General features: G+C 37.8%; 1 protein-coding gene across 1 annotated transcript; it reads left to right on the top strand.

Annotated features, from left to right (window-relative positions):
- On the top strand, positions 1 to 27,181 carry SCG3 (secretogranin III). The gene is given in 13 exon segments (XM_068410459.1): positions 1 to 85; positions 773 to 825; positions 1,409 to 1,454; positions 1,549 to 1,764; positions 2,826 to 2,968; positions 4,137 to 4,298; positions 4,623 to 4,800; positions 6,734 to 6,850; positions 18,981 to 19,027; positions 19,029 to 19,065; positions 19,679 to 19,807; positions 22,381 to 22,461; positions 26,673 to 27,181. Coding segments are annotated over 13 exon segments (1,413 nt in total). The 3' UTR covers positions 26,792 to 27,181.
- The last annotated feature ends 761 nt before the right edge of the window (positions 27,182 to 27,942 follow it).

The following is a 27,942-nucleotide window of genomic DNA, read 5'->3' as shown; positions in this document are numbered from 1 at the left end:
ATGTTTCTGCAGCTGGTGGTCGCGGTGCAGGTGCTGTCGCTGCTGGCAAGCCGGGTGCATGGCTTCCCGAAACCCGTCGGCAAAGGTAGGCGCCTTCGTTAACACATTTCCTCCTTTTTCTCCGAGGTGGGGAAAGTTTTGCAGGGTATAGATAGAGGAAAGGAAAAAACTTCCCTTCCACTTGACTAAAAGCAATTAGATCCTAAAGAAATAATATTCCTGGAGCAAGACGCTGGATCACTGAAGTTGCAATCTAGTATTAAAGTGAAGAGGTAGGTGCTGGTAGCGGGAAAAGATCTGAGTTTTTTCAGTCTGTTCCAAGCACTGTTTTCATCCATTCTACAGCAGTTTCTGCACAAGTCTCTCTCTCTCTCTCTCCGCCTGTCTCCCCTGCTATTCTGGTTGTAAGAGATTTTTAATCTCTTGGTTGTGCCAATCCGATTATTGCTATTTTAGTCAATCTCTTCCAGCATTTTTTTCCCGTTTGTTTGTTTTGTCATCAGAAAGAGGTTACTGAGTCTATATCTGTATTTCTGTTACACCTTTTGCAGAACCTCTGCCCCAATCAAGCTTTTTTTAAATGTTTGACTTTTTTACTGCATTCTCATTCTTCGAGGAACACTGACTTTTTTTACAAGAACTAGCAGTTGGAGTCATATTTAAGACACCATGTTTTATGGGAGAAAACTGTAAATTAAGAAAAAAAGTGCTATCTCTTTGTAGTTGCATGCCTCATACAACTGAGATATCTGCGTGTGTTTGTTTATTCCAGATAAAGCTATACACAACAGACAATTAAGTGTAGAAAGACCTTTGGAGGAACAGGTAAGCGAAATAAAAAAAAATTACAATGTTTTTTTTGTTTTGGTATTCCCATAATATTTTGAGCCTTCAGGTACCAGATCCATGAATATCCTGATGGCTTAACAAATGACTTAAAAATAGGTTTGTCAGTAAAATAAATATTGATGGGGTTGGGTACAAAACAGAGTTTCAATAATTTTTAAGAACAGGCATATAGAGTTTTATTGTCCAGCGTTCCAAAAGCAGGTCATTAGCTCCAACAGCTCACAGGTGTGTCACCCCTTTGGATTGACATCCTATAGGAATACAGCGGGAGCTTGGATTGAAGAAGGAAAATGTAACAGGCATTTATCTTAAAATGGAATGTCTATTGCAGTTTCTCGTAATGTCCAACTCTGATCAGAGGATGCGGTGGCACTGACAAAAAGTGCCAAGTGCTTAATCATGTTCTACTTATTAAGGCAAACTTCTTACTAAGAGTGAAGATCAGGCATTAAGGCTTCTGCTGAGATTAATAAATTAAGAGATTCCACATTTTAGTGTATTTATTCCTTCTGCCTCTTTGTTGGGTTGTTTGTTTGTTTGTTTTATTTTTGTGTATCAGATTGCTGAAGCTGAAGCAGACAAGAATAGGAAAATAGCTCCCACAGGTAAAACATCTTTTCTGGGTTTATAGCAATATTCATAATGGTATTCAAAGAGGTATAAGATCTTATGTCATGAGTGCATTGATGTATTTTCCAGAAAATAAGCCAGAGTTCAGGAATTATTCCTTTGTTGATGACCTGAACCTGCTAAGATCAGTAGCAGAAAGAGAGAGGAATGAAAAGGAGAGAGAGTCAATTAGAAGCTCTTTGTATGAACAGCAGCTGGCCATTGATGATGCAGACTCCACCAAGAACCGCAGGCTTGTGGATGAATATGACTCCACTAAAAGTGGACTGGATTACAAATTCCAAGGTATTCTATAATAATCTTTCAGTGACTTTTAGGTGAGACGTCTCTTGCAAACTGATTGCAATCATGAATATTGTACTCAGCACTAAACATGAGCTCTGTTTGTTACTGGAGTGCAATTTTAATTCTTTTCAGTTGTAGATGCTTGTTGTATTACAATTAGTTTTTGAAACACAACACAAAAGAATTGCTATTGATTTTCACAGTCTTCTTCCATGGAGGAAAATCCAACTGTGTAATTTGCATTATGTTTTTTAGCAATTTAGATATGATGGAAGGAAAATGGGATGTATTTTTAAATGGAAATATATTTATTCTGCTTTGAAAGGAAGAAGCACTTTTATATAGAGCTAAATCACATGTATTTGTTCCAAACGTTATGTGCAATGTTAGATAATTCTCCTCATCACAAAGCTAAAAGAAGTTACAGAAGGCCAAAGAATACTTGCCTTTACTACAGGAGTAGCTAATTGACTTGTAGTTTAATTGAGTCCTCTGAGAGTTTTGAGCAGCATTTAGCTCAGGATATTTTTAATTATATCAAAGTATGCTGATCACAGACCAAAGCTTACTCATCTTATTCACTTTCCCATTGGTCGCGATTATATTATTTGCCATAAGTAATGATTACATAATTAAAACGTCATTTGCTGAAATCCAAACAAGAAGATAGTATGCTGTTTGTCATGATCTGTTTTGATCTAAGTGGCCATACAATGAAAGTAGATATCAGGAAGATGCATATAAGCCTGTATGTGAGCAGTGTTCTCTCATTCTTACAAATTTTCCTAGAAACAAGAGAGTACGCTCCTGAAATTCATCTGTGCTCTTTCAAAAGAGCCAGTCAGAAACACATATTTCAAATGTGGAAAAAGGACACGAAGAACTTTGCATTGGGACTGATATAATGGATTCCAAAGTGTGTATCAAAGTATATTCCTAATGTGTCTGAAAAGTGCAGCTTTGTTCTGAAGAGAAAAAGATGTGGGCAGATATTTTTTACAAGATGTCTAATCCAAACGAGTTAGGACAGTCAGCACACAGTTAAACTGTAATCCTTTTAGATGATCCAGATGGCCTCCATCAATTAGATGGCACTCCTTTGACTGCTGAAGACATTGTTCAAAAAATTGCTGCAAGAATTTATGAGGAAAATGATAGAGGAGTGTTTGACAAGATCGTTTCAAAACTTCTAAATCTGGGGCTAGTAAGTATCTTGTTAATACTTCATTTAGCTGTTTTGTGGGTTGGTTTAATGCTCTTTTAAAAAGCAATTTGGATGAGCACTATGTCCAGCTAATAATGCTGACTTGAGTGAAAATGAATGGGATTCAGGCTCTAGGCAAGCTTCTTGACTCGTTTGAGCACAGTGGTTTAGTTCTGCAATAACATTGTTGGACCTGTGATGGCTTCGCAACAAAATAGGCCAAACTGCAGAATGTTTCTGGTGCAGAGAATACATTCACCGATTGTACTCCTCCAATGTCTGCCCTCATTCTTCCTTTAATTTCTCTTCTGTTCTCATTGAGATCTTTTGTATTATCAATTTCTTTTGGTTGTTTATCGGGAAGGGTCCTATCCACCTACTAATTATTGTCATCAGCAGACAGATAATGATGCTGGTTAGTTGAGGATACATTTCTCATTGTTACTGATTTTTAGCAAGACTGAGTTTGTCTCTGACCTCTGGATGGCCAATGGTTTTAGGCATTGCAGTATGGGATCCTTATATTTTAAAGTCCTAACCTTACCTTTTCTGCACTAGATTTTGCAATTAGCTATTGCATGCTGAATCCCACCGATTACAGAGAGCGCTGCGGGACAGCTGCATGGCAGAGTTCTTGTTCAAGTGACAGCTGTTACAAAGCAAAGAGAAAACATTTTGATGAAGCCGTAGAAAGCTATTTGCTTTTTCCTTTTCTGTATTACTTATTCTGTTGTAGTTATTCGATTGTAATAGTACAATTCGATAGGTACGTTGCAGAAATATATATACACACACACGCACGCATATATACACATATAGGTATACCGCACCTGTAGCTCCGTCTTTCAAGCTGGACTCCCTTGAGTTAAGCCCTATATGGGCCTGTTGGAGGCTATATGTGTGGGTGGGTGTGTTTTATGTATACACACATATTTGATATGTGTTTGTATGTGTGTATATATACATTTATATAAATATAGACATATATATTTATACATGCAGACACACACACACACATCAGTGAAGGTATTACACCTAATGTGGCTGTGCTTAGCTTTGAAGCAAACATATTTGAAGCAACCTATTTACAAAGCTCAGGTTTCGTGTTGACGTTAAATCTAGAAAACCCACAATATTCTATAAGTACTCTGCACAAATATTTTACCAGATCACAGAGAGTCAGGCCTATACCCTGGAAGATGAAGTGGCAGAGGTTTTACAACAACTAATTGCAAATGAAGCAAAGGATCGTGAGAAGGAGTCTGAAGATTTTGATTACCCTCCAAGCAGAGCAGACAGTGGTACAAAAGAAAAGCAACAGGAAAGAACGGTAATTTCTTAGCTAATCGTTTTGTCTCACTTGCCAAACGGTACAAGTAGACCAATATACTGCTTTGCTTTAGGGAATAATTAGTTCAATCTGGAAGCTAAAGGTGTTCTCAAAGAAATTCCATCAGATAGAAACACGACTTGTGTGTTACTTTGAGGCTTAAGCCAGATGCCAAATTGAAATAACTTTGAGAAAATAGTATAGTCTTCACCTTGTAATTAGGAAAATGTTGGCATAAGATAATGATGCTATTTATTGCTCTATTAACTCTATCACCAAAAGCAATGTGCTTATAGATATTATTTTTGTATGTCTTTTGTGGAGACACCAAGCAAAGCTGATCAGGATAGCTTCATTAATGGAGAAATTGATGACACACTGGATAACACATGGTCATCATCTAATGTCTTGGAAAGAAGAAATGAGCTGCCTTCTGAAGATAATTTCGAAGACCTTCAATATTTTCCAAACTTTTACGCCTTGTTAAAAAGTCTTAACTCAGGTGAGCTCATCATGTGTTTACAGGAATATTTAGGAAAAAAATTAGAACATTAAGATTCTCTCTGTTTTCTCCTACTCCTTTCCCTTCCCTTCACCACAGCTTCCCTAGTTGCAAGAGACCATGTGCTTTAAAAATGTTCTCTAAGATGCATAGCAGAAACTAATTTGATTAGTGAGTGTGGCAAAACATTGGGAGGAACAGCATTCGAACTGCAAACTGTGACCTAAGTAGCCCTTCCCATCTTGTGCTGTATGACTCAGGAGTCCTGAATTCTTTTCATTCCTGTAAGGGCATGATGAAAACATGGCAAATTGTTTTCTCCAAAGATCTTTCCAGCAACATCCGTGTCTTCTAAGCCAACAGAGATACGAGTAAGCCACAGTAGAATCCTCACAGTGATGGTACCAGTAAATGAGTCTGAGCCTCCCAGCCATTTCACAAACCACAGATTTGCGCTTTATTGCAATGAAAGCTCTCCACGTCTCTTCCAATTCCGGTGCTAGACATCATTGCCTTCCAGTTATTGCAGGCAAGATTGTGGCACCTCGCCACAGCCCCTTTGTCAGCATGCTCTACCACACGCCCACTCTCACTCTCTGCCGCCAGCATATCTTCTGCTCTCTCCAGCACAGTCGGCAACAATTTATTCTGTAGATTCCTTGTGCTGCAAGAGCCTTAATCTTTCTTCAAACTGTCCCCATAAACACCTGAGTGGAGAGCTAGAATGAAAAACCCGAGGGCATATTTTGATCAAGTCCAATCTACAAACTTCATATTCTTTTTCCTGTTCTTTTCATTTTCCCATGGTGGTTTTGCATGCTAGTTCTTTTTCTACTCATAAAGCAGAAGAGCATGTTGGGTTTAACAGGTTATCAAGCAAATAGAATAATAGAACCAGGTCCCACTGGCTGCACATCTCTGCCTTGTCTCGTGCTTTATGCCCTTCACCTGCCAGCTTGTATTAAGCTGGAGGAGAGGGGATTCGATTGCATCCTACAGATGTGTGTTAAGTTGCAGGCAGAAATAAGAAACCTGTTCAGCAGCTCTCCAAAGGGGCTGGCCCTCGGCCAAGGCTGGGAGTGTGTCTCTGACTGTCCCTGTCTGGCAGTACCCCTGGCTCTGTTGGGTCCTTCAGTGACAACCTGGGGTGCGGGAAGAGCTTGGGTAACTGTGTGATGGGGGATTTTCGTGCTGCTAATGCAGAAATAGCAGAAATAACATTCAGCAGATAAACACAGTGGAAAAAGAAAGCTAAGAAGCAGTGATGGTGAAGATAGTCAGATACATATGGACAAGAATGATGGATTTTTATAATGAAAAATCATTGTTTGTATCTTTTTCTGGAGTCATGATCCTCCCGACCATGATTACATGGTTATATTTTCCCAGTACCTGAGTCATGGTCTTGTGCAATGTAACAATCTCATTTGAGACACTTTATGTTTTTGTCATTGAACCCATAGATCTTGTAGGAGAAAGGATCTCTGAGCTATTTTTCTCATGCAGAGCCAGACTGGTCTACTAAGTAGCTCACAGAAAAATAAAAGAAAAAGACAGAGACTGTAGAAAATTCTGCCTATATCTGCCCTCTGCCCAGCAATTTGAACTCTGTTAAGTCACTTGATCTTGGTGTGTTTAGTGCTCTTATCTGTAAAATGGAATTAATACCATTTGCCTTCCATAACATAGACCTTTGAGACAAAATGTTATAAAGAAGAGCCAAGCCCTGAAGTTTTAAAGTATATTCAGCTGTACTTTGCAGGAGCAGTTCAAAGGGAAACGTGTAGGAGTTGTCTTTGCTAATCCAGCACAGCATTTTCTTTTTAGTGAGTAGGTAATTTTTTATGCATGAAGTTTGTGCAGAGTTTGCAGAACTGAGTTTTTCCAAGTTGCCTGACATCTTTGACTGATTTTGCTTTATCCCCTCACACAGAGACAGAGGCAAAAGAGAAAGAGACCTTGATAACTATCATGAAAACCCTGATTGATTTTGTGAAGACGATGGTTAAATATGGAACAATCACACCAGAAGAAGGAGTTTCCTATCTGGGTGAGAGTACATACTGATGCAACACTGTTAATGCTATGTTCTTACTCTACCAACAGTGATAATTATACTCTCATCTTCCTTGCTCTTATGAGTCCTGTTTCAGACTTGTTCTTCAAAATGTTAAAGCTGTACTTCTTAATGATTCATCATTCATTATAGCAATGTTGAATTCCATACTGCTTTAATATTTCTATCTAATGAAGGAAGGGTTATTTGTCAGATATGTATTTAGAGGATTATTCCACTTTCACACCCATGAAGCAAACTTGAATTCAATGGCTTTATGTCAGGGGAAGATTAGTGTTTTGCTCAGTAATATTGAGGTGGATCAGATACCTGCATTTTCCAAAAGAATCCAGCATTTCAGCACCTTTAATCTGTCACCTGTAAGTACCTAGAGTAGACAGGACCTAATGCTTTGGTATTCTACCAAGTAAAACTCCTTCCGTCTATGGAAGGTGTTACATCTTGGCACAGGAGTAGTTTTTGAAGTACTCTTTCTTGGATCCATTTTAGAGTCTGTGGCTATGCAGATTTTGTAAAATTGCTGTAATTTCCTGAAGAGGGTTTTTGGAACAGCCTCGGTTTGTTTTTTTTGTTTTGTTTTCTCTCACACCTCTCCTTGCTTTTACAAACCCTTTTACATTAACTGTTGATAGCCTTTCTAGTTAAATAAGCAGAGCTACAGAAGAGGGGCTTATCTGTGTAAGCTCTGCACAACCCTTTAATTTTTCTGCAGTATTCCTGGTCTGGGTTAGCCTGAGAAGTTTTTGTTTACATCCAGGCAATTTCTCGGCTTAACAAATCAGCCTGTCACAGAGATAAGACCAGCACTGATCTTTCATGACTTCTGCTGGCTTGTCTGATATGGGTCGTTGCAGTTACATGATTGATTGATGCAACTATAACTGTATGGATTGATTATCAATTACTTGGCTACAAAAAATCCAGTGGATCATGAGTCACATTCAATGCATGATTGCACCTCCTCTCTAAAGATTTCTCTGACCAAGATTATCCCTTTATTTTTTGGGAGAAGTCCTTGAATTTTGGAATATTTGGACAATTTTTGCTACATTTCAGCTCTTTATTTCTCTGGTTGCCTGTACATTTAAAGAAAGATGCAGATAAAGAAATGTATTATTATAAGCACAGTGGATTCACTGTCATTCTACAAATGAAGATAATATGGCTTGAGCAGATATTGCCCTCACTGATAGTATTGTGCCAAAATTTAATAGGCTAAATTCATCCCTGATGCAAGACTACTTAGATAATGGAATTACACTAGGGATGCATTTTTCCTGCTAAAACTCAGGGCAGTTGTTCACATTGGCTTTACTTTGAGTAAATAAATACTGTAACCCTGGAAACAAATTGCCATGATGACATAGTACAGAGGGGAGGGATTAGGTTAAGAGATTCAGAGTTCTTATTTAGTCTGGATTTAAAGTAAGACTATCAACTTGTGTATCCAGACTCTGCCTTGCAAATGAGTGATTTATGCAGAGATGGATTTTGTACTCCATCAAAGCAACTTACTGTGGTGGAAAAAGCTTTCTCTTAGGTTTCAAGTTGCTTCTGTGGTATTCTTTTTTTAGACTTGCTGTTGAGAAATTACTTGAAAGCTGACCTTCATTTATTGAGCTAATATTCTCAAATATTCAAGAACAGCAAGCACAGGAGAATTTAGGTTCCTGCAGTATCCATAAGCATGGCAGCAGTTTTATTGCTACCCTTATTTAACTAAAAGTTACAACATAATATACCCAGTAATACTTGAATAGGTGCTGTGTTTTGTGGTGCAGTTTGGGCTAGGAGATTGATGCCCAGCTGTGATTATTTATAGCAGATAAAGGAATTAGTATGAATGTCTGTCAGAAGAAACAATTAAAAAAATCTGCAGCTTTTAGTTGTTCCCTCAGTCCAAAATCAGTGAGCAGATCCCACGCTAGTTGGTGGAAAATACCTACTGGATCTGTGCAGATGGATTATGTCCTTTCTCTGTTTTATTACAGTAGAAAACTGCCTAAATTACTCATCCCCACTCTGTGACCGAAGCCATGCATAAGCTATGTCCCTGAATTATACATTCAAAATAATAAATCATTTATTGAATCAAGTTGTAAGATTTTGTGCCTCTCACACAGATGCAGAGACAGTGAATTTGAATGCATATACCAGTAACAGCTGGTTTGGGATTTGGAAACCACAGCATTATGTCATCATCATTGTATCCTACTCTAGGGGAAAGTATGTTGCTGCTGCAGTGAATGATGATATTAGGTTTAGCTTTAAGTTACAAAGGATCTAGCTACAGTGCAGTGCAAGAAAGACACACATGCACACACATACAAATGCAAGGAAGAGGAAGTTCATGTTTTAATACGCATATTCAATATTATGTAATACATATTTAAAAGCTTTCCGTATGCTAAATATAATCTGTAACACAGAACCCAGAACGCCAAAACCAACACATTCATATATATGAAAGAGGAGAAAAAGTACTGCCTACCTTTTACAGTATGTATTCAGAAAGTATAGCTCTGGAAGCTTTAAAGAGAGGCTGTGACAAACTGATATAAAATGTGTGTTCAGCTGAAACACTTCATATTTGATAATTGCCCTGCTGGTGGCAAAATGCCACTGTCTTCTATCACTCTTTACTTTCATAACAATGAATGCTGTATTTTGATGTACTGGGAGCAAATGCTTCTGTGGAGTGAAAGCCTCATGCTATGTTTCTCGCGCATTCAAAGGCTTTCAGAAATCTTTCTAGAAAGCCTATCTGCCCTCTGAAGATTGAAAGCTGCTTTCAAATAATTTTTGCAGTTAAAAGAATGAACAAATGTAGTTGGTGCAGAAAGCATAAGGTCATTAATCATAAAACATAGGATCACAGTTACACAGGTGATTTAGTGAATTAGATCCAACTGTGGTATCAACTTATCCACCTATGGGTTTGTCCTGGTTTCATTGATATTTGGTTTCAGTTTGTGGCCAGCCATGGTGATTAAAGCCCTTAGCAGTTAAATCCGGGGCAGCTGACCCAGGCTGGCCCACAGGTGTATTCTATATCATTGACATCAAGTTCACTATAAAAGGGAGGGCTTGCTAGGATGAGGTGGGGTTTTTATTGCCTCTCATACATCTTCTTAATTTCTAACAATTGTGATTGCTGGAGTAACTTGCTGGTACTTTGTAGATAAGTATAGTTTTGTTTCTTTTGTGTTGTCTTTTTATATTGGTTTCTTTATTTCATTAAATCTGTTTACCTTCAACCTACAAGTCTCCCTCCTTTTCCCAATTCCTTTCCTTATTGGGGAAGGGACACTGGGTGATAGAAAACTGTTATTGTTTAGCCCTGGGTGTGGGCTAAATGGAGACAGGGTTGGCTACCAGTATCCAGCAAATGCTGCCCAAACAGCTGAATTCTCCTTGCTTGCCCCAACCCGCTGAAGGCACAGGCTGTTATCGCCAAACAGGTATTGGGAGTATTGGGAAGAACTTAGGACAGTTACTGAAACAATGATTGCTGTTGGCAAGGGCGCAGTGACAGAATGGAATGAAAGAGTTGGAATCTCTCCATATAATGACCAGTGGAAAGCAGCAAGAAGCTTTCAGAGAAGATATGACTGATTCAGCATAAAATATTTCATTATTTATGGCATTCATACTATTTCTGTTGCATAAATAGCTGATACTGAATTTTCCATGTAGAACTGAAAGGACTAGATCCATCATGGTGCTGAGTGCTTCAAGGGAAAAAGTGCTGTTTGAGCCAATAGCAAAACTCACTTTGATTTCAGCAGAGCAGAATAAGGAATGCATTGCATAGATACTTGTACTGTTTGAATATTAGTTTGTGAATAATATCATAAATTCCTTCATTTTTCTTCTGTCTGTTGAGTACTGTCACAGTGGAGATTCACTCTGATAGCTTTTCTGTCAGAGCCATCTATCACAGACCAGATAAATATTACGGAAAAGCTTTGTCTACACTGCACAAAGAGGAGGAATTTTTTGTGTGCTGAGTGACTTTTCCTGTGTATGCCAGGCTATCTAGCTGATTTTAAAATGGAAGCATATCAGTCCACTACCATCCTTGTAAAATATCTATTTATAGTAATTATGTAAAGTAAACTACAGTTTTGTAATACATTTATTTTAATAATATTGTTGTCAGCTTAGAAGCAGGAACGAATGGTTTCTGCCAGTTTGTTCGGATACATTTGTAAATCATCTCCCACTAGTAAGACCAAAATAACGAATAAATTTTTAGAACCATTCTAGAAAATATTTGTAATTAGAACCTAGTGGACCATAACAAAAATAGAGCTTTCAGAGATGACGGACAAATTCTTGAGAGGCACCAGTGTGTATGTCTGAATTCTTTTTACACAGTACATTGATTATATTCTCCTGCTGTACACTGCTTACAAGAGTAGATTTGTAGCAAATTTATCCATTGCCACCCCAACCAAATGAAAGTTGTATTATCCAATGAACTATTATCCTAGAAATGTAAATTAGTTATGTGCACATTGTATTCTTGTATGGAGTTCTCATTTATTGACTAGTATATGTAGGACAAACTTTTGCCATCACTACTTCTCTATCTTGCAGATATATAGAAGCTTCACTGTGATACTGCATATAATGCATATTTTATCGCATCTTATGATTGAGGTTGGTCATTTTGTTTTCAGTTTCTAACTCAGGGCTTCTGTATCTTCCACAACTGAACAACATTGGAGAAGAGAAAGAGGCAAAGGAGTGGGAAGAAAATTAAGTTTAAGCACTCCGTAGCTTTGATCTTTCTGAGGGGCATTCCACTTTTCACCTCCTCATAGTAGAGCATTTAGCTTACTGGAGCCACAGTGCACAACACACAGCTCACAGCAGACTAGTTGGGGAGCAAACCCCCATTTAGTTAGGAGGGAAATAGAGATATTGCTTCAGCTCATCCGTATGCAGTGTTCGAGTCACAGCTGCCTCCTTCCATAGACCAAACTAAAGCCACCTCTCACACCACCTCCCTTTGGCTCTGACTCACTGTCAGAATCCACACTCTCCCCCGTGACTGAGTAGGAGACTGTGTTGGTTAGAAATGGGCACGAACAGATGTCTCTGTTTACCTCTTCTACCCCCTCATCATTTGTTCTCCATGGACAATTGGAAAGGAGACCCAACTGCAAGACACACTAGCAATAGGGAGATGGATGGTTCATCAGCGAGCTATTGCCAAGGTATATGTACACTCTTTAGGTTGGTCCTTTTCTAAAGTTACTGCTGGGATATTGTTTTACTATAAAATTCTCTTTTAGCTAGACTGAGGCTGCGTGAAAAAAATCCAGGGTAAACAGAAGAGGCAGAAAGTCCTCTGTGTGATTTTTGACCTCCTCCTGCCTCCCCATGCTAAGGAATATGGAATAGTTGTTCTGCCTCTCGCATACATGCTTGGTACCCTCAACAGCTCCACTTCTGATGAAGGCAGAGCTCTGCAATTTCCCTGGCATAGGCCAGTGCATAGTAGACACAATCTGGCCTTTTCTTGGGAGAGGAAGACTTGTTTGAGTACTGTGACTAATCCCTGAAGTTGTCATCAGCACAGATGCTGCAGGCCAAAGGTCTGATCCTGATATTTGTTTAGTTAGGCAAGAACAGGCACAGCCAAGAGTGTGAGGCAAAGAGCAGACTACAGCACAGACTGGCATCATCTTTCCCCTACTCACTGCCTCCAGAAGCAGATGCTCCCTGATGAAGACCTGTGATTTCAAGGGAGTGAGGAATGGTGTAGCTAAACCAGTGCCAGAGGCTACAAGTGATAGATGGACAGTGTCGTGTGGACCTTTTGTTCTTTCCTTCATTTTGACCAGGGAGATGAAGGGCACTGACAGTATTTCATTCAGGGAACTGTTCATGCATAATACCTTCTTTTTCTTGTTTAATGTCCTTTTTTTTCAAAGGGCTCTTTGTTGCTACTGTAGGTTTTCTTCATAAGCATTAAAATCTTTAATCAATTTTCCCTATCTGATTTTCCCTTTGGTGATTTTTCTTGCCCAGTATTACTTTATCATATGACTGATGCATACAGCTGCCAGTGGGAGTTATTTAATTCCAGGCAGCTCTCTTTTCTCTGCTGTTTATTTTATATCTGATGGCACAGATGCCAGTACACTGTACTGTTTTTAGGAAGATCAAGGACTCTCACATATCTTAAAAGTAGAAATTGGGGGCACCTTGGATGGGGGCAGTCGGATGAATACTGAGGAGCAGCAGTGATGGTGTAAAGTATATGTGAATAGTTAAACCTGAGATGAATTTGCATGGAGGTAAGACGAAAAGGATGTAGGAAGAGAGAGTGTGCGAAGGTCCTAGATGAGACTGGAACCTAGGAAGTATGTTGATCGCAGACCCCACTGCAACTTTATAGTTTTTCTTTCTGTAGCCTCATCCCATGCCTCGTCCATCTGTCCCATGCTACTTCTGCATTTGCACAAACACACGAATGTTTCTTTGGCCCCACTGCTTAGTTATTACCTCCTATTTCCCCTCATTCAGACTCTTGCTGCATAGAAAAAAATGGGTAGCTATGGTGTGAAAATTCTGACAGCTAACCTCACAGTTCTTAAAAAACAGGGCCACTACATACTGCAGTAAAATGGGCATCATCTGCAGATGGCAATATGAGTGAGAGCATAGTATTTCCAGTATCCATGGGATCTACATTTTCTCAGATACCTTTTTAGGAGAGATACAGTAGTTTTAGTATTAATAATTCTCTTTCCCACCACATTACATGACTATCAAACCAAAATGAAGATATTGGTTCAAGAAGAAGAATTTTGGTTCAAGAAGAAGATATTTTGTTTCAAGAACCAAAATGAATATATTACAGTTCATTCCTCTGCTTATCACTATCTACCCTTTAAACTTGCAGCTATTGCAAATATATTCCCTCTTCTGTTTCACTTCACTGCCTCCTCTATGCTTTCCCAATTGGATACTGTGTAAAAAATCTCCATCTCCTCATAGTGTCTCTTTTGACAAATATATTGCTTAGTTCCTGAAAATGTAGGTTTTGCATCCTACCAAGTGGTTTGTGTTTCTAAAGAAAGGAGGGCAATGCTTTTATTTTTTCCCACTGTATTTAATAGCTGCATAAAACCCCCTTACTTTCTGAATTAAGTATCTCTCTGTTGACAGCTGAGCACTGAGACCATAAGTTATGATCTGAGATGATGATGTGGGTGTTGGGTAGAGAGGGTGTCACTGAACTTTCAAAACTAAGCTACATCCCACTCCTGCAGTAGAGACGGCTGTGTGCTGCTTCAGTCCCAAACCGTCGTGCTTATAAAGTGCATGCTATTGAAATGCTTCAAATGTGTGCACAGGCCATGTAGCAGCCTCAGGATGGGAAAGGATTAGGAGAGGACTGCACCACACAGCTGTAGGAGACCTGGAGTAATGCAAAGGAAATGCCTGTAGAATATTGAAAGGATAAGTCTGAGAAATACTCCGTGAGGCAGGGAATTTAACAAGGACAACAAAGGAGACTTGGTCAGAGCTTTGTGCACCTCAAAACACATCTATTTAATTGTGTTCTACTTTTTGAGTTACTCTAAATCTGATTGCCAAGTGATACTGCTGCTGTTTTATTTCAAATCACTCTGACCATCTTGCCTGTAATCCATTTACAAGTGATGCCACTACCTGGGGTTTGTTACCTGAGATGTCATCATTCCTGATGGCAGCATTAGGCTGCAGACACACCATCATGACAAATCAGTCAAACAGGAAGATTCAAAAAGAAAATGCCATATCTTGACATGTAAGGCAGGGAGTTGGAAAGGAACAGGAGATTTACAAGGCTGAGACCCATCTGTAATTCTGCAATGGAGGGATTTCTCTTTGTCACAGCTTAAGCAGTTTGTGACATATGCATGATATGTATACGAGCTGGCTAAAGGTCAAACTCTGCTTTTGGCAACATTGGTGAAAATCCAGTGGATATTGACAGTTCTTGGACCTGCACTCATGTAAGCTGAAAGGAGGATTTGGCCAAAGGTATGCTGTTCCACACAGAATAGTCACAGGCAAATGCTGAGATATCCTGAGTGCTGTCACAGATGGAAAAAGGCCTTAGAAACTCTTAAGGATCATCTAGTGCAGGAGACAGAAGAGCTCTGGGAGGACTGTGCTTTTTTTAATGCCTGAAATATGTGCATCTCCTACAAGCAGTCATCAGCACAGAGCTTTCCGGCTGAAGCTGCTGTAGTATATGAACTTCTTAAGTAAACTCATTTTTTAGCTATCATTAAGATTTATTTCAGGTACTGTGACCATCCTTTTTTTTCTCCTTTAATAAACACAGCCTTTCTACGCTGTATGAAAACAGAACAGCAAAGCCGGTCTTTCTGTGGAAGTTTAATGATGTGAAATCTCAGCTTCAGTCAATTTGATGAGTATAGAATGTGAAACTGCCTCCCAGGTGAAAGACAATTATGCAGATGAAAAAGCTCTTTGCAGGAAAATATGCAAGAGTCCAGCATATGCCTTCAATCTGTCTGTCTATAGAGAAGGGTCCATTTCAGGCTTCCATTACCAATTCTGTTAAATACACAGATTGGGTATGTTAGTTTCTGCCTCTCTAATAAGAACAAAGTAATTCAATTTGTAATGTATTTTCACGTAGTATCCTTTCCCATGGATTTAAAGGGTGTTACCACAGTGCCTTCTTCCAGAGTAAAGATAAGCCTTCTGCTTTTATGTGATTCAGATTTTTGGATGCCCAACTCAAAGGACTTCAGAGTTTCAAAAGTGCTGGGAATGTGCATTTTCAGATGCAATTGATAGGATCTATCGGTGTATAGTGCCTGTAGAAACTGGGCCTAGGACGTCTCAGAATGCCTACTCAAAATGGGAGCTCTCCTGCAGCGTGAATGCTTCTGTGAGTCACCCCAGATCAAAGAGCAGGTTAGAAAGTGAGGCAAGGCAGAAACCGGATCTTCTGACTGCTGGTGTCTGGTTTGAGGGATGAGATTATAGTGCTCGGCGGAAAGCCGTCCACCAGCGGAGTGACCTATTTTACCAACGTAGGTCAATTCCATTAGCTCAGTAGTTATTGTTCTGTTGCTTTAATTAGTGCCATTTCAAATAAGTGGCCAGTTCTGTGGAAAGGTCAGTACCTTTCTGAACTCTTCCTCTATAGAAATTATGTTGCTAGGGCAACGATGCTGGAAAAGTAATCAGTTTCTTGTTAGACTCCAAATACGACATGCAGTTGCTTAGCTGCTGGCCAGGCACATCTCAGTGAGAAGATGACTCGCTCTATCAGTGTAACTCAGAGCAAACATTGTTCAGCCCTGGCCCAGACACATATTACAAGTACAAACATGTTTTGAAACAACACCAGCTGTTAAAGACATTAATTCTGAAGAGGAAAAAAGGGCAATAAATTGTTCAAGAAGAATTGGGGTTCTCTGGTAATATTCTCTCTGTGATATATACGTAGGTATACCAGATGATCCCCATAAACATGAACAGGCTTACAGAGTTAACTTCTCTCTGTCACACAGAAAATACAGCTGCTTATGAAATCTTGAGGTCATGTTGATGTGCCAACCAGCTAGCAAGACAGCTTCAATATTTCTCCTGTAAAATGTAGTCCTTATTAAAGGCCTGCCATATAAACTCATCCATGTCTTGCTGACAAAATAAAGCTTTGAAAATGGAATATAGTTGTTTATCAGCTTCAGTCTGGCTTTAGTGGCAAAGCTTGGATCATTAGTGGTCAGCATTGTCATATTGTGGCTTCATATACAGATGTAGCTGTTCAATGTATATGGCTGGGAAAACAATGCATATTACCATGTTACTGTACTTGACAAAGTAGTAATAAATATGTTTATTACTCATATTGAACTCAAATTAAATTGTTAGTCAAATCAAAAGACTCGGAGAAACTGTAGAATTGCTGATGGGATTTATAGAAGTAACTGAATAATGGAGGAGTATAATCCTATTGCCTTCAGTAGCACATGCTGTATGTGGATATGGGTACAACTTTTAAACACTGCAGCCTATCAACATAACAAAAACATTGGACATACTATCAGTATGCAGACATTTAAATCTAAAGATGTCTAAGTGGGTTATAAATCCATCTTGTGGTGGAGTCTTTGTTTTCTGCTAATACAAGCTTATTGCAGCAGTGCCTAAAGGCAGACACTTTCAAGACAACATGAAGGTACTTTTGAATCAATGCACTTACATACGCATGCCATTTTAAAACATTTATATACTCCTATTTATTTTAAAATACTATATTTACACTTAAAATTAAGCCTGATTTAATAGATTTTGCTGGATTAAGGCCTAAAATCAGTGACTTTTTGTATTTGCATGAGCTAGTGAAGGAGAATCATCTATTCACTTGCCTTTACAAAGGGTTTTTAAGTTCTTAGCTATATAATCTTATTCTAAAAACTCTACCTCTTGCAGCAGGGAAATCCTTATATTCCTGCTGGAATACTAATATGGTACTGATTCAGGATAAAAAATAGTATCTTAAGCTCAGCTGAAAGGAATGTTTACAGTCCTTTCAGTAAGCTTTGGATGAAGTGATTAGTGAGGCATCAATACCACCACTATAATTCTAGCTTGTTTTTTAATTCATCAGTATGTCTGATCCAGCTTGTAACCCAGCCCAGACCTGTTTGGTTTAGGGCATATGGCAAGGTCAGAAATCACATTAAAAGGATAGGTACCAAATGAAAATAGTTTTCACAAAAAAAAAAAAAACTAATGTGATGTAGAATTGACAGGTTGCAATCAGGCAGGGTGCCAACAAAAACTGCTTACGTTTTAATCTTACGTAAATAAAAATATAGAGGACTCGGGCAGACAGGATTATGTGATTTCTCATCAGATGGCAGGCAGGATTGATTATGGTGATCTGCCATGAAGAGAAATGTGCTTGCTAAAAAACTAATCTTTAGGTTTCAGTGCTGAGCATCTTTCTGATGGAAAAGATGCTTCTGGCTGATGGATAACATGTTGACCTTACACAGAAGATATGATCTAAAATACTTCCTAGCCCTATAATATCTATTCTGCTACAGTTACCACTTCTCATACTGAAATTTTTAGCTGTTTATATAAGGCAATATTGACTATTCAAAACAAAGTATCTTAAAAATACCCCACCGGCTCGCTGACAACTATCAAAATTTTGTGTCCGTGTTTAACTGAACCTTTAAAAAACAGTTGATGAAAGGAAAGAAAGTTCTACACCATGTCCATAAGATAACTGAAGAAATATGGCAGAGTTGTATGATGATCTGTACTTATGAATATCAATTGTATGGGTTTTTTTTCCCACATAAGCATACAGTGTTTATATCCAAAATGTCCATCTTGATGAAAAGGTGCTTTTACTTTCAAATTAGATGAGTTCAGTCCTGAAACTAGTGTAGAAAAACATTTCTAGACTTCTAGAGCCATATACATGTCCATGGCTGTTCCACTGGGTTTTCAGGTAAATGCTTGACCTCAGCAACTTTAAAAAATATTATGGTTTAGTTGGTTCAATTTACATATTATTTGATCTAAATATAATTTAAAACCTTTTATTAGACTGCTTTTCCAATGAAACCATATAAAATCCAGACAGATAAGCAGTTTGAGATAATATTTTCCCACCAGAATGAAGGACATATTTCATGGTCTTGTGTACTTTGTGAAGTTAATTAAACCATTTCATTGCTTTCATCAGAATAAATTGCTACAGATAGTTATCTATATTTTGTGACTTACGTGACTTAAATAATTAGAATATATATGCACACATTTACTGTCTTTATGAATATTGACTCTATTTGGTACACCTATTGTCATGATTTAGTTGCTAATTTTTTTTTAATAAGATTGATCAAAGTTCCATATAGTTATTTGTTCTTTTAGCGTTGGCTCTGCATTAATTCTTCAGAGGCAAGGATGAAGACTGTTCTTTTAGACTTCTACTTACCATTCAAACTGGTGTTGTGGAGAATATAGTATGGATTCTGCATCGTATCTGTTGAAGGGTAACTAGGGTTTTGATTTTGTTTTGCTTGATTTCTAGAAAACTTAGATACAATGATAGCTGAGCAGACAAAGAAGAAGCTTGAGGAACCCTTCCACTAAAACCAGAACAAAGCTACCAGCAGGTATTTATTTATTTATCTATGATTTTCTCTCCTGGAATAACACATTTTTTAACCTATTCAGTTAAAAGTGTGCTAATTGCTTTAGAAGCCAGACTCCTAGTTAAAGATACAGTCCCTCAAGGACCTGTAGCCACAGCTTGGATGCCTAAACACACAAGAAGAGAGGAATTTTTACTTAATTGTCCAAACTTTGAGAAGTATATTCACTGTCCTTTTCTTCAGTGGAGTCAAGACATTACACTATACAAAAGCAAGCTGTATCAATGCTGCTTAAGACTTAATTAAAAAATCATTCTTTGTCAACTTTGTATCTAGTGAATACAAATTTCCTATCACTTTTCTCTGTGCAAAGGAATGTGCCTTTATGAACTACATATTATTGCATTTTAGTCACCTGTACTCAGCTACTGTTTGTAAGAGCAGAAACAGGCATTCCTGTTTCCGGCGGGTCTGGGATAGAGTGACCTTTAGAAACCACTTTGAGCCAGACTCCAATGACATTCTTCCTCAATCATCAGTCAAAATGTTTTATTTCCTAAAGATCATATTGATGTGATTTAGAAGCACTTTTGGTACATTTGATACAAAATTGCTCTTATTGTTATTTCTTTAGATAAGAGTAGTGAGGAAGCAGACAGTACAAAGGAAGAAGCAGCTAAAATGGAAAAGGAATATGAAATCTCAAAGGATTCTACAAAAAATGAAGAGCAAAATGCAGCAGGGAACAGTGAAGAGCCCAGAGGTACAAAATAGCCATTGCTTTTGCTACATATGTACGTTCCAAGTGATTGGAATCTTTTTCTGTCTTTGATATTGTTTTTCCATTGTGTTAGAATAAATATCTTCAGTTTATAGTTACTGGGAGTCAGCACACAACAGCTTGATTTGCAAGTGTACTTATTTCCTTACTTTTAAATACATGAAATTATATCCTTGCTGAGGAAGGCCATAATCTTTCGCAGAATCATAGCCCCTTTTGAGAGCAATATGAAATGCATTTGACACAGTAGTGCAGAGTAGATTTTGTATCTTTGCAGCTGTGGCTTTTCAGTGAAATCAGATCATGAGGATATTCAATATTCTGAGTGAGTCCATTGATTTCTCTAGTTTGTGTTAGAACAAGCTGGTACTGAAAAGTTCTGCAAAGTGAAACAATTTGCATTACTCACGGACAGAGGTTAAGGGTCATCAGCAATTAACCTGGTTTTACATAACTTTGAAAACCTATTACAGTAAGTTAGTGTCTCAATAAGCAAAACTTAGCACAGTAGTACTTTTATTATCCTAGTTGCCTCAGCACGACACATAATGCCATGTGCCCGTGCCACATTAGACTGTACTAGCTGAAGTTGCTCTGGCCATGGGGTGCAAATCAGCTGTTATCTCTCAAAACAAATCTGCAGAGGACAGTGTGCCTCCTTACACTACACTTCAGAGCCTGTGTCCCAAAGACCACAGACAAGCACTGCTATGCTTTTAGCTAATCTTGTATAACTAAGCATTTCTGTGGTGTCCAGCACAGCTCTCAAATATTTAAATAAGAGATTTTTGTCTCTCTCAGCTTGTACTAGGAGCAAATCTTAGAAGTAGAAGTGGGTGGTGTGTAAACTTATGAGACAAGAGCGGGTTCATTCTAGGTCTGTGTATGGATGAAGAACTTACTGAGGGGAAAGGAAAAGTTGGAGAAATTAGTTTGGCAACGTGACCGTTACAGTATAGTGCTTCAGACTCAGCCATGTCCTTTTGATAGAGTGAGTTCAATAGTCTAGCTGCATCTCCAGAGTCAGTTCTCCCTCCTGCACACAAAACCAACTTCATCAGCAATTTATGACTAGACTTGATGGACTTTCTTAGGAAGTGATGTATAGACAGGAGATTTGTCAGGTAATGAATGCTGAACTTTTGAAGAAGGATGTTTGTTGGGGCAGAAACCTTTCAGTGGGTTCTTATGGCTAAGGATCCAGCATAAGCATCTATGTTTTGTAGTCGGTTTAAAAAAATTGCTTGTAATCTATTTTGCACTGATGCTGTTTTATGTTCGTACTTTTTTGGACGCATGTGTTTTCACTGCAAAATGCTTGGTAATGAATTGCAGTAATCAAGGCTACAGTAGATTGTAGTTCACTCATCACCTGGTTCAGTCCTGTGGGCAATGCAGGCATATAAACTATTAGCCACTCACAGATAGAAGGTGGCATTTTTTCCAGCAGTGGTTATTTGAGCATGGAAGAGGAAAATAGCTCAAAATGGCTGTCTAATTTCACAGTAAAGAAAAATTGTTTCAATACCTGTGGGAAGTGATAAATAACGTTTTTGCTTGTCTGTTGGAAGATTTATCTGTTCAGTTTGGTTCAGGTTATTTTCCTTTGCCTTCAGAAAAATGTTCAGCCCAATAGCTTTTTAGAAATTTCAGTTGAATCAGTATTTAGTTCTTTGTCTCATCATGCAATGCCCTTTGCTTTTTCACAGAGTAACTTACTATAAAGCTAACTCTGCACTCCCAGCTCAAATATTGCAGTATATCTAATACTGTATCTTCTTACTGATGGGACCACACATGCATAGTTGGCAGTAGTAGGCTTCTACATGCTAATCACACTACGATTTTTTTTTTCCTGACAAATGTAAGAACATTACATCAATAAAGCTCCAGCCAAGTTAAGAATTCAAAACCCATTAGCTGGAATATTTCCTTAGGGGCCTTATTAGGTAATCCTTGAACTAATTCTGTCCTGTGTGCTTTCTGGTCCAAAAATAGCCAGCACTTTAAAATTTCAGCTATAACAAGGAGTTATCATGATAATTTTAATACATCCTTTTTCTCAGTAAATATAAGTAGCTGTATTTCAGCTTGTCTTTCCAAAATATCACAGTTTTAAATTTGCTATATACTGTTAGTACTACTGAATGGAGGAGTTTTCTGACACTTTGTAGATGAGATATTCAAAGCTCTCGGTCTTATTTAAGTCATTCCTTCTGTCTTAACAGCTTCATCTTTGCTGAAGAATTATTATGATCAAAAACCTACAGGTTGCCTTTAATCCACATATGCAGTATCTGTGGATACCACCGAAAGTTACATATACAGATCAAAAAAGCCATGATCCTAAATTTGTGGATGACTAATCTTGCACAGACAAAACCTGCTAGCCATCTGTGGGAATTTTGCCTGACTAAGGTTGACAGGACTCAGCTTTTAAACAGAAACTAAGAACAGTTTTAATCTGCCTTTGCTGTGACCAGCTTCACTCAGTTAAGCAAGCTGCATCAATCATTGATGTAAGTGCCTGATTTCTCTCTCATCTTTTCCTCTAGGGAAAGCTGAGACCTATTTGGAAGCCATCAGGAAGAACATAGAATGGCTAAAAAAACACAACAAACAAGGTAACAAAGAAGGTATGAGGTAAAAAGCCTTGACACTGGGGTGGGCACTATATACATTAAAAAACATGCAGCTTAAATTGTATTGTATAACTTTGCATTATGTTATAAGTTAAATAATAGTAACGTGAAACTGTGCTTGTCTAGGTTATAGTGATAATTAGTGATGTTAGAGTTAAATAATACAGGTCATGTAAAAGTTAAATCAATGAATGAAAAGAGTAAACTAAGGCAAATTCACATGAACTTGCTCAAACAGCTGTTGGCCACAAAACACACAGTGACTAGCCAGCTAGAAGTTAGTCATGTGCTGTCTAGATAATCATGGTGGTCTGTGTGTCACCAGATAACAGTATGCCGGTATTTGTCTAGGGCTGCATTTCTTAGTTCAACGTATCTTTTGATTATGATTTTGAGGTAAATGTATTTTAAATGTCTGGATGTGTCTAGAAAGGCTCAGTGCATCTGGCTAGCACTGTGCATGCCATCACAAATCACAATGAGTTTTGTTTCATAACCATAAATAGTTAAGATACAAACTTATGTCACTAGCACTGTAACATTTTGGATCACAGCCCAAATCAACTCTTATGACTTGTAGCTCTCACACGCAAAGCTGTGCAGAAGGGGAGCAGTAACTGAAGCAGCTGCACAGGGTGTGCTCACCAGCTGCCCCACTGTTTGACTCTTCCTCGGCAGCAGGGCTGTATGACAGCTGGAGGGAGGGAGCTAACAGCAGCAGGATTTCTAGCTTATTTTTCGTAGATCATTATTTATCCATATCATGTTTGCCCTCAAGATCTTACATAAAACCAGCCTGATATCCCCTCTCTCTCTGCCATTGCTGGGTCTTCTGCTATCACCCGCTCTGTAAGTGAAGGTTCCTAGCCAAGGGATCCATCCCTGGGGTATGACTGGCGCCTGGTGGGAAGGATCCTTCTTGTACCAGCCAAGTGGAGGGGGATCTGAGATGAGATTAGCCCTGGGCAATCTAGCCATCCTCTCTGTGAGTTGAAGTGTATATGAATTACATTTCAGAGATGAGTGCATGCTTACAGCCCAACACATTCATTTTCCAATATAGAAACTCCATAATAGGAAGGACTCTTCTTTTAAATTGCTTTGCTCTTAAAATCATTTCCACACAATGGCAGTTAACAACAGACATACATATTTGCTCAAGAGTTTTCCTGCCAATTCTAATAAATGTTTGTTTATCAGTGTACTCATTATAGTAATTAGATCTGAGTCATGTGTGATTGTTTCTGTGTATGACACATACTGACTGGGCAGCCCCTCACTCCTCTTCATAGTAACCTTTCCTCTGCACTACTGCAGTCTGAAAATGGCTGTGACTGCAGATCAATACCATTTTATCTGCCTGCGAACGCATTAAGATGCACGCTTTCTGCGTAGATGGATTTTCATTTGCACTAAAATACCTTTATTGTCCTCTGGCAATGGAAATGGGCCTTACAGTGAGTGTAAGTTATGACAAAATTAGAATAGTGTTCTTATGCTTCTGACACATTATCTTTATTGTGCTTTTCCATACTTTTTATTTTTGTAAAATGCTAATTCAGTTCTCCTGGGATGATGTTAAAGGAAGTGCAGTCAGGGTAAGCTTATCTAACCGTGAATGCATTGTGCTGTGTTGCTTCAGTACAAGACTGGGTGCTACTGATGAGCTCATCAATCATTTCTGCACTTCCAGCTAGCACCTGGGAGCTAGCAGACAAGTGATTCACAGAGTAATTTGTGTATTAAAATGGCCAGTCTTTTCCACCCCTATTCATGGATTGTTTTACTCACTGAATACACTTGAAGAGATTTAGGTTTTCTTGAGGCAAATGTTTGTAGATACTTAACTTTGTATGAATTTCAGTAGAAATTATTATTCATTCAATGACTAATGACCCTAGAAATGTTAATTTGCATTTTCCCAATTTAAAAATATCAGTTGCCTATTAAGGAGGCAAGTAAACTTGAGTGGCCTGGATGATTTGAAGAGAAACATGTCAAAAGCCTAGGTTTTAGCCTGATTGGCTTGTGTGTCCAAGGTTTGTTTTGCATATAGGCAATATATAGGCTCTGTGGGCCTATCTTTAGTGTTTCCCAGACCTGTCTTGATCTTTGAAACTAATGCTCTTTAAGACCAGCTCCTCTCCTGCATGAATTAACGTCACCCCCACCAGTAGATGTCGGCTGCTGGGTATTCTATTGCATTTAGTCTCCAGAGAACATAAACGTGAGTCATTTAACTAATACATGCAAATAGCATGTTTGGATTTTTCACAAATTCTTAGGTGGTTTATAGTTTCATAACACTAACAGTAGCCATTTAGGAATGAAAGCAAATAATCAATAGCAATGGCAAATAGCTTGATTTGAATATGCAAGTAAGACCTTACTTCATTTACTGTAGCAGTTTCACAGCTCAATGTAATGCTGCAGCTGTTGCGGTGAATATAAACCAAAGCTGATTTTTCTAATTACTTGCCCAAATCAGTAGGTTGTAAATAAGTATTAGAAATTAACAGTTATCAATTTATAGAAAAAAAAACCAAATTAAATTGCCATGAGATATACAAATTAGCCAGAATTGGATAGTATATTAATGGTTGTAATCTCATACAGAATGTTTAGTAATTAAACCTTCACATCTCCACGTAATGATCTTAGAATTGTAAATACTATTCTAGAAGAAAAATAAGGTCAGGAATTTTAATATGAATAATGGGTATATTATATTACTTTAGTTTTTGTTGTTCCATTCATTTCCATTTCACTGGAGAGACTCATTCTGTCAACAAGAATGCAATCTCACAACCTTATTATTAAATTGCTAGGTACTATTTGTCCCTATTACTCAGATAGGATGGAGAGACAAACAAGTTACATTCTCTTAAGTAACACTGGTAACAGACCAGATGTGAAATCCTGGCCTCAGTACAGCAAATAGAAAAATTCATATTAACTCAGATATGGAGAGGACACCTCTGCAGGAGTGGGGAGTTTTGAATATCAATTTGCTGTACTTTTCACTTGAAATTTCATTATACTGTTATAAAAATGATCACAAGCATTAATTTCCTTCTTAATGTCTTTCTATTTCTATCCAATTTTGGTCACTCAACCATAAAAAGACAAAGTCATTATTGTCTGTTTTGTTAAGAATGTACAGTTTGAAAGAAGGTCCTTCCATCCCTTGCTGTATAGTGATATACACTGGAGTATATTCAAAATTCAGTATTAATATATTCTGAAGGTTCTGTCTGTGGAATAAGTAATTTATACTGAAAAATTCAGGATGTATCTGTTTTTGTGAAAGATATTGATTCACTTTACTTAGTATGAACCCTTAAGACATTGACGTTTTCCAGACTACTAACTTGTGATTCTAACAAATTAAGCTTTACATTTCATGCAGTAAATTAGGTAACTGAAACTTGTGTTATGTGTGAATATACTCAACCTGTTGTCAGAGTTATGACTACACAATAGGCTACCGTTTTATTTTATTTGAAAATAGAATTCTTTTCATGGAAAATAGCGATGCTTTCCAGCACAGGAAAAGTCTATTTAATGTATATGGTGTGAATCACGCTGCATAGATGCAACCATCTACCGGAAAAGGAGAAAGGGTCTTTCAGCGCTGTATTGCAGATTGACATACAAAGACTGTCAAAGACTAATTTGAAACTAACACTGTCATAAAACTACTCACTGCAATATTTTTCATGTCAGAATATTATGTTCTTTATCAAGGTAAATAATTGTATTATTTTGATTTATTTTCAGGCAGTTGTTTTCTTGAATTTTCCCTACAGGTGTTTGTAGCAAGAGGGAATTTTACTGGGATTTCAGTAGGAAACAGTCAATTTAGTACTTTCCTTTGAATCCATGACAGTTGTGAAAATAAAAGGGTTTTAACAACAGCTTTTGCATGCAGACTAGAACATCAAATCTCCGGACCAGAAAATATTCTTACTTTAGCATTTGCCAGCAAGCAATCAAGAGCAAGAGATGATTATTCCTCTTCAATAGTAAAAGCACCATGACATGTAAAAAGACTCTGTGCAGGTGTTGGGGTTTTTTTTAAATTGCTTTTGCAGGTTGCACTTGTAGTGAACTCCATGTTGGATAAACTTTACAATGACGTTGTTTCTTAGGTGAAGCAGTATAACGGCAATGACTCATTGTGCAAATGAATTCTTATTTTTCAGACTATGATCTTTCAAAGCTGAGAGATTTCATTGATCAGCAAGCTGATGCTTATGTGGACAAGGGCATCCTGGACAAGGAAGAGGCTGATGTAATTAAACGCATATATAGCAGCCTGTAAAAAAATAGTGGCTACCTAACATGTAGAAAACTAGTATAGCATCCCCCACTCCTGGCTCAATGACTTCTGATCTGTTATCTTGAGGATATCATTAGAAATGCTCTGTTTACATTGTATTGACTACTTTCTAGACAGAAATGAAGAGCTGTAGTGCTCTGTACACTCTCTGCATACTGTATTTTCCTACACTTGCAAATCAACCCTAAACGCCAAATTCTGACACTGAATCTCTATTTGACAGGGTAATGATTTATGTAATGTTCTCTTTGATTTATTATTTGTATTTGGTTTACTTTTGTAGATAAACCAATCATTTCTGATGGAAAGTTCTTTTAGTGATACATCTTTTTGCTCTCACTCCCGGAGCTTTCTATAGATGCAACTATGTAAAGGGCATTAATAGACAATAGTTCATAGTTCTCTAAATAAAATATTTGAAAATAATTTACCTATTAAAGTTTTCATTAATCTTAATATGACTTTATATCCAGAACTCTTGTTTTTAAATCCTCATATGTTTTTTTTCTTGACCCTTTTTTATTTCTTTACGTAGCATTCTATAACTTGGACTATAGTGTCCTTAGCTAACTGATACATCTTTGACACTGCAACTGCCTTTCATATTACAGAGCTATATTCTCCCCATTGTTGTTTTATTCAGCATGTATAAACCTTCTCTTTGGTGCACCATTTGATGATTGTGCATGAATAATTAGTTGAATTCCTGATGTGAGTAGCCTGCTAATAAGTGTAAATAGCCATTACTTTCTTTAAAGAAAAAAAAAAAAGGAAGCAATTCAAGCCATTTTGCATGGGAAGGGGAGTTTGCAACTAGAGATGTTTTTAGAAACATGGGCCTTGCTTTTCAGAAAGACTTAAAGAACCTATCATATCTCAGCATCTCTGAATATCAAGGCTGTGGTGTATTTACTGACTTTTGATCTGTGTTGAGCAGTATTATTCTGGAAAACTATTTTTTGGGCATACATATGATATCATTAGTGAAGAATTTGGTACCTCCCTCCTAAAGAATGAAAAAGGAAAACAAAAATGTTGCCCTCATTCTTCTTTCTCAACTTACAGAGTTTTTGAAGAATGGTTTATGAGATCTTTTATATTTAAGTGAATGGATAATTTTATGTATGAAGAAC

Source organism: Nyctibius grandis, chromosome 11, assembly GCF_013368605.1.
Source record: "Nyctibius grandis isolate bNycGra1 chromosome 11, bNycGra1.pri, whole genome shotgun sequence".
In the NCBI taxonomy this organism is placed as follows: domain Eukaryota; kingdom Metazoa; phylum Chordata; class Aves; order Nyctibiiformes; family Nyctibiidae; genus Nyctibius; species Nyctibius grandis.
The sequence above is the reverse complement of the archived record's forward strand: the minus strand, read 5'-3'. Positions and strand labels throughout refer to the sequence as shown.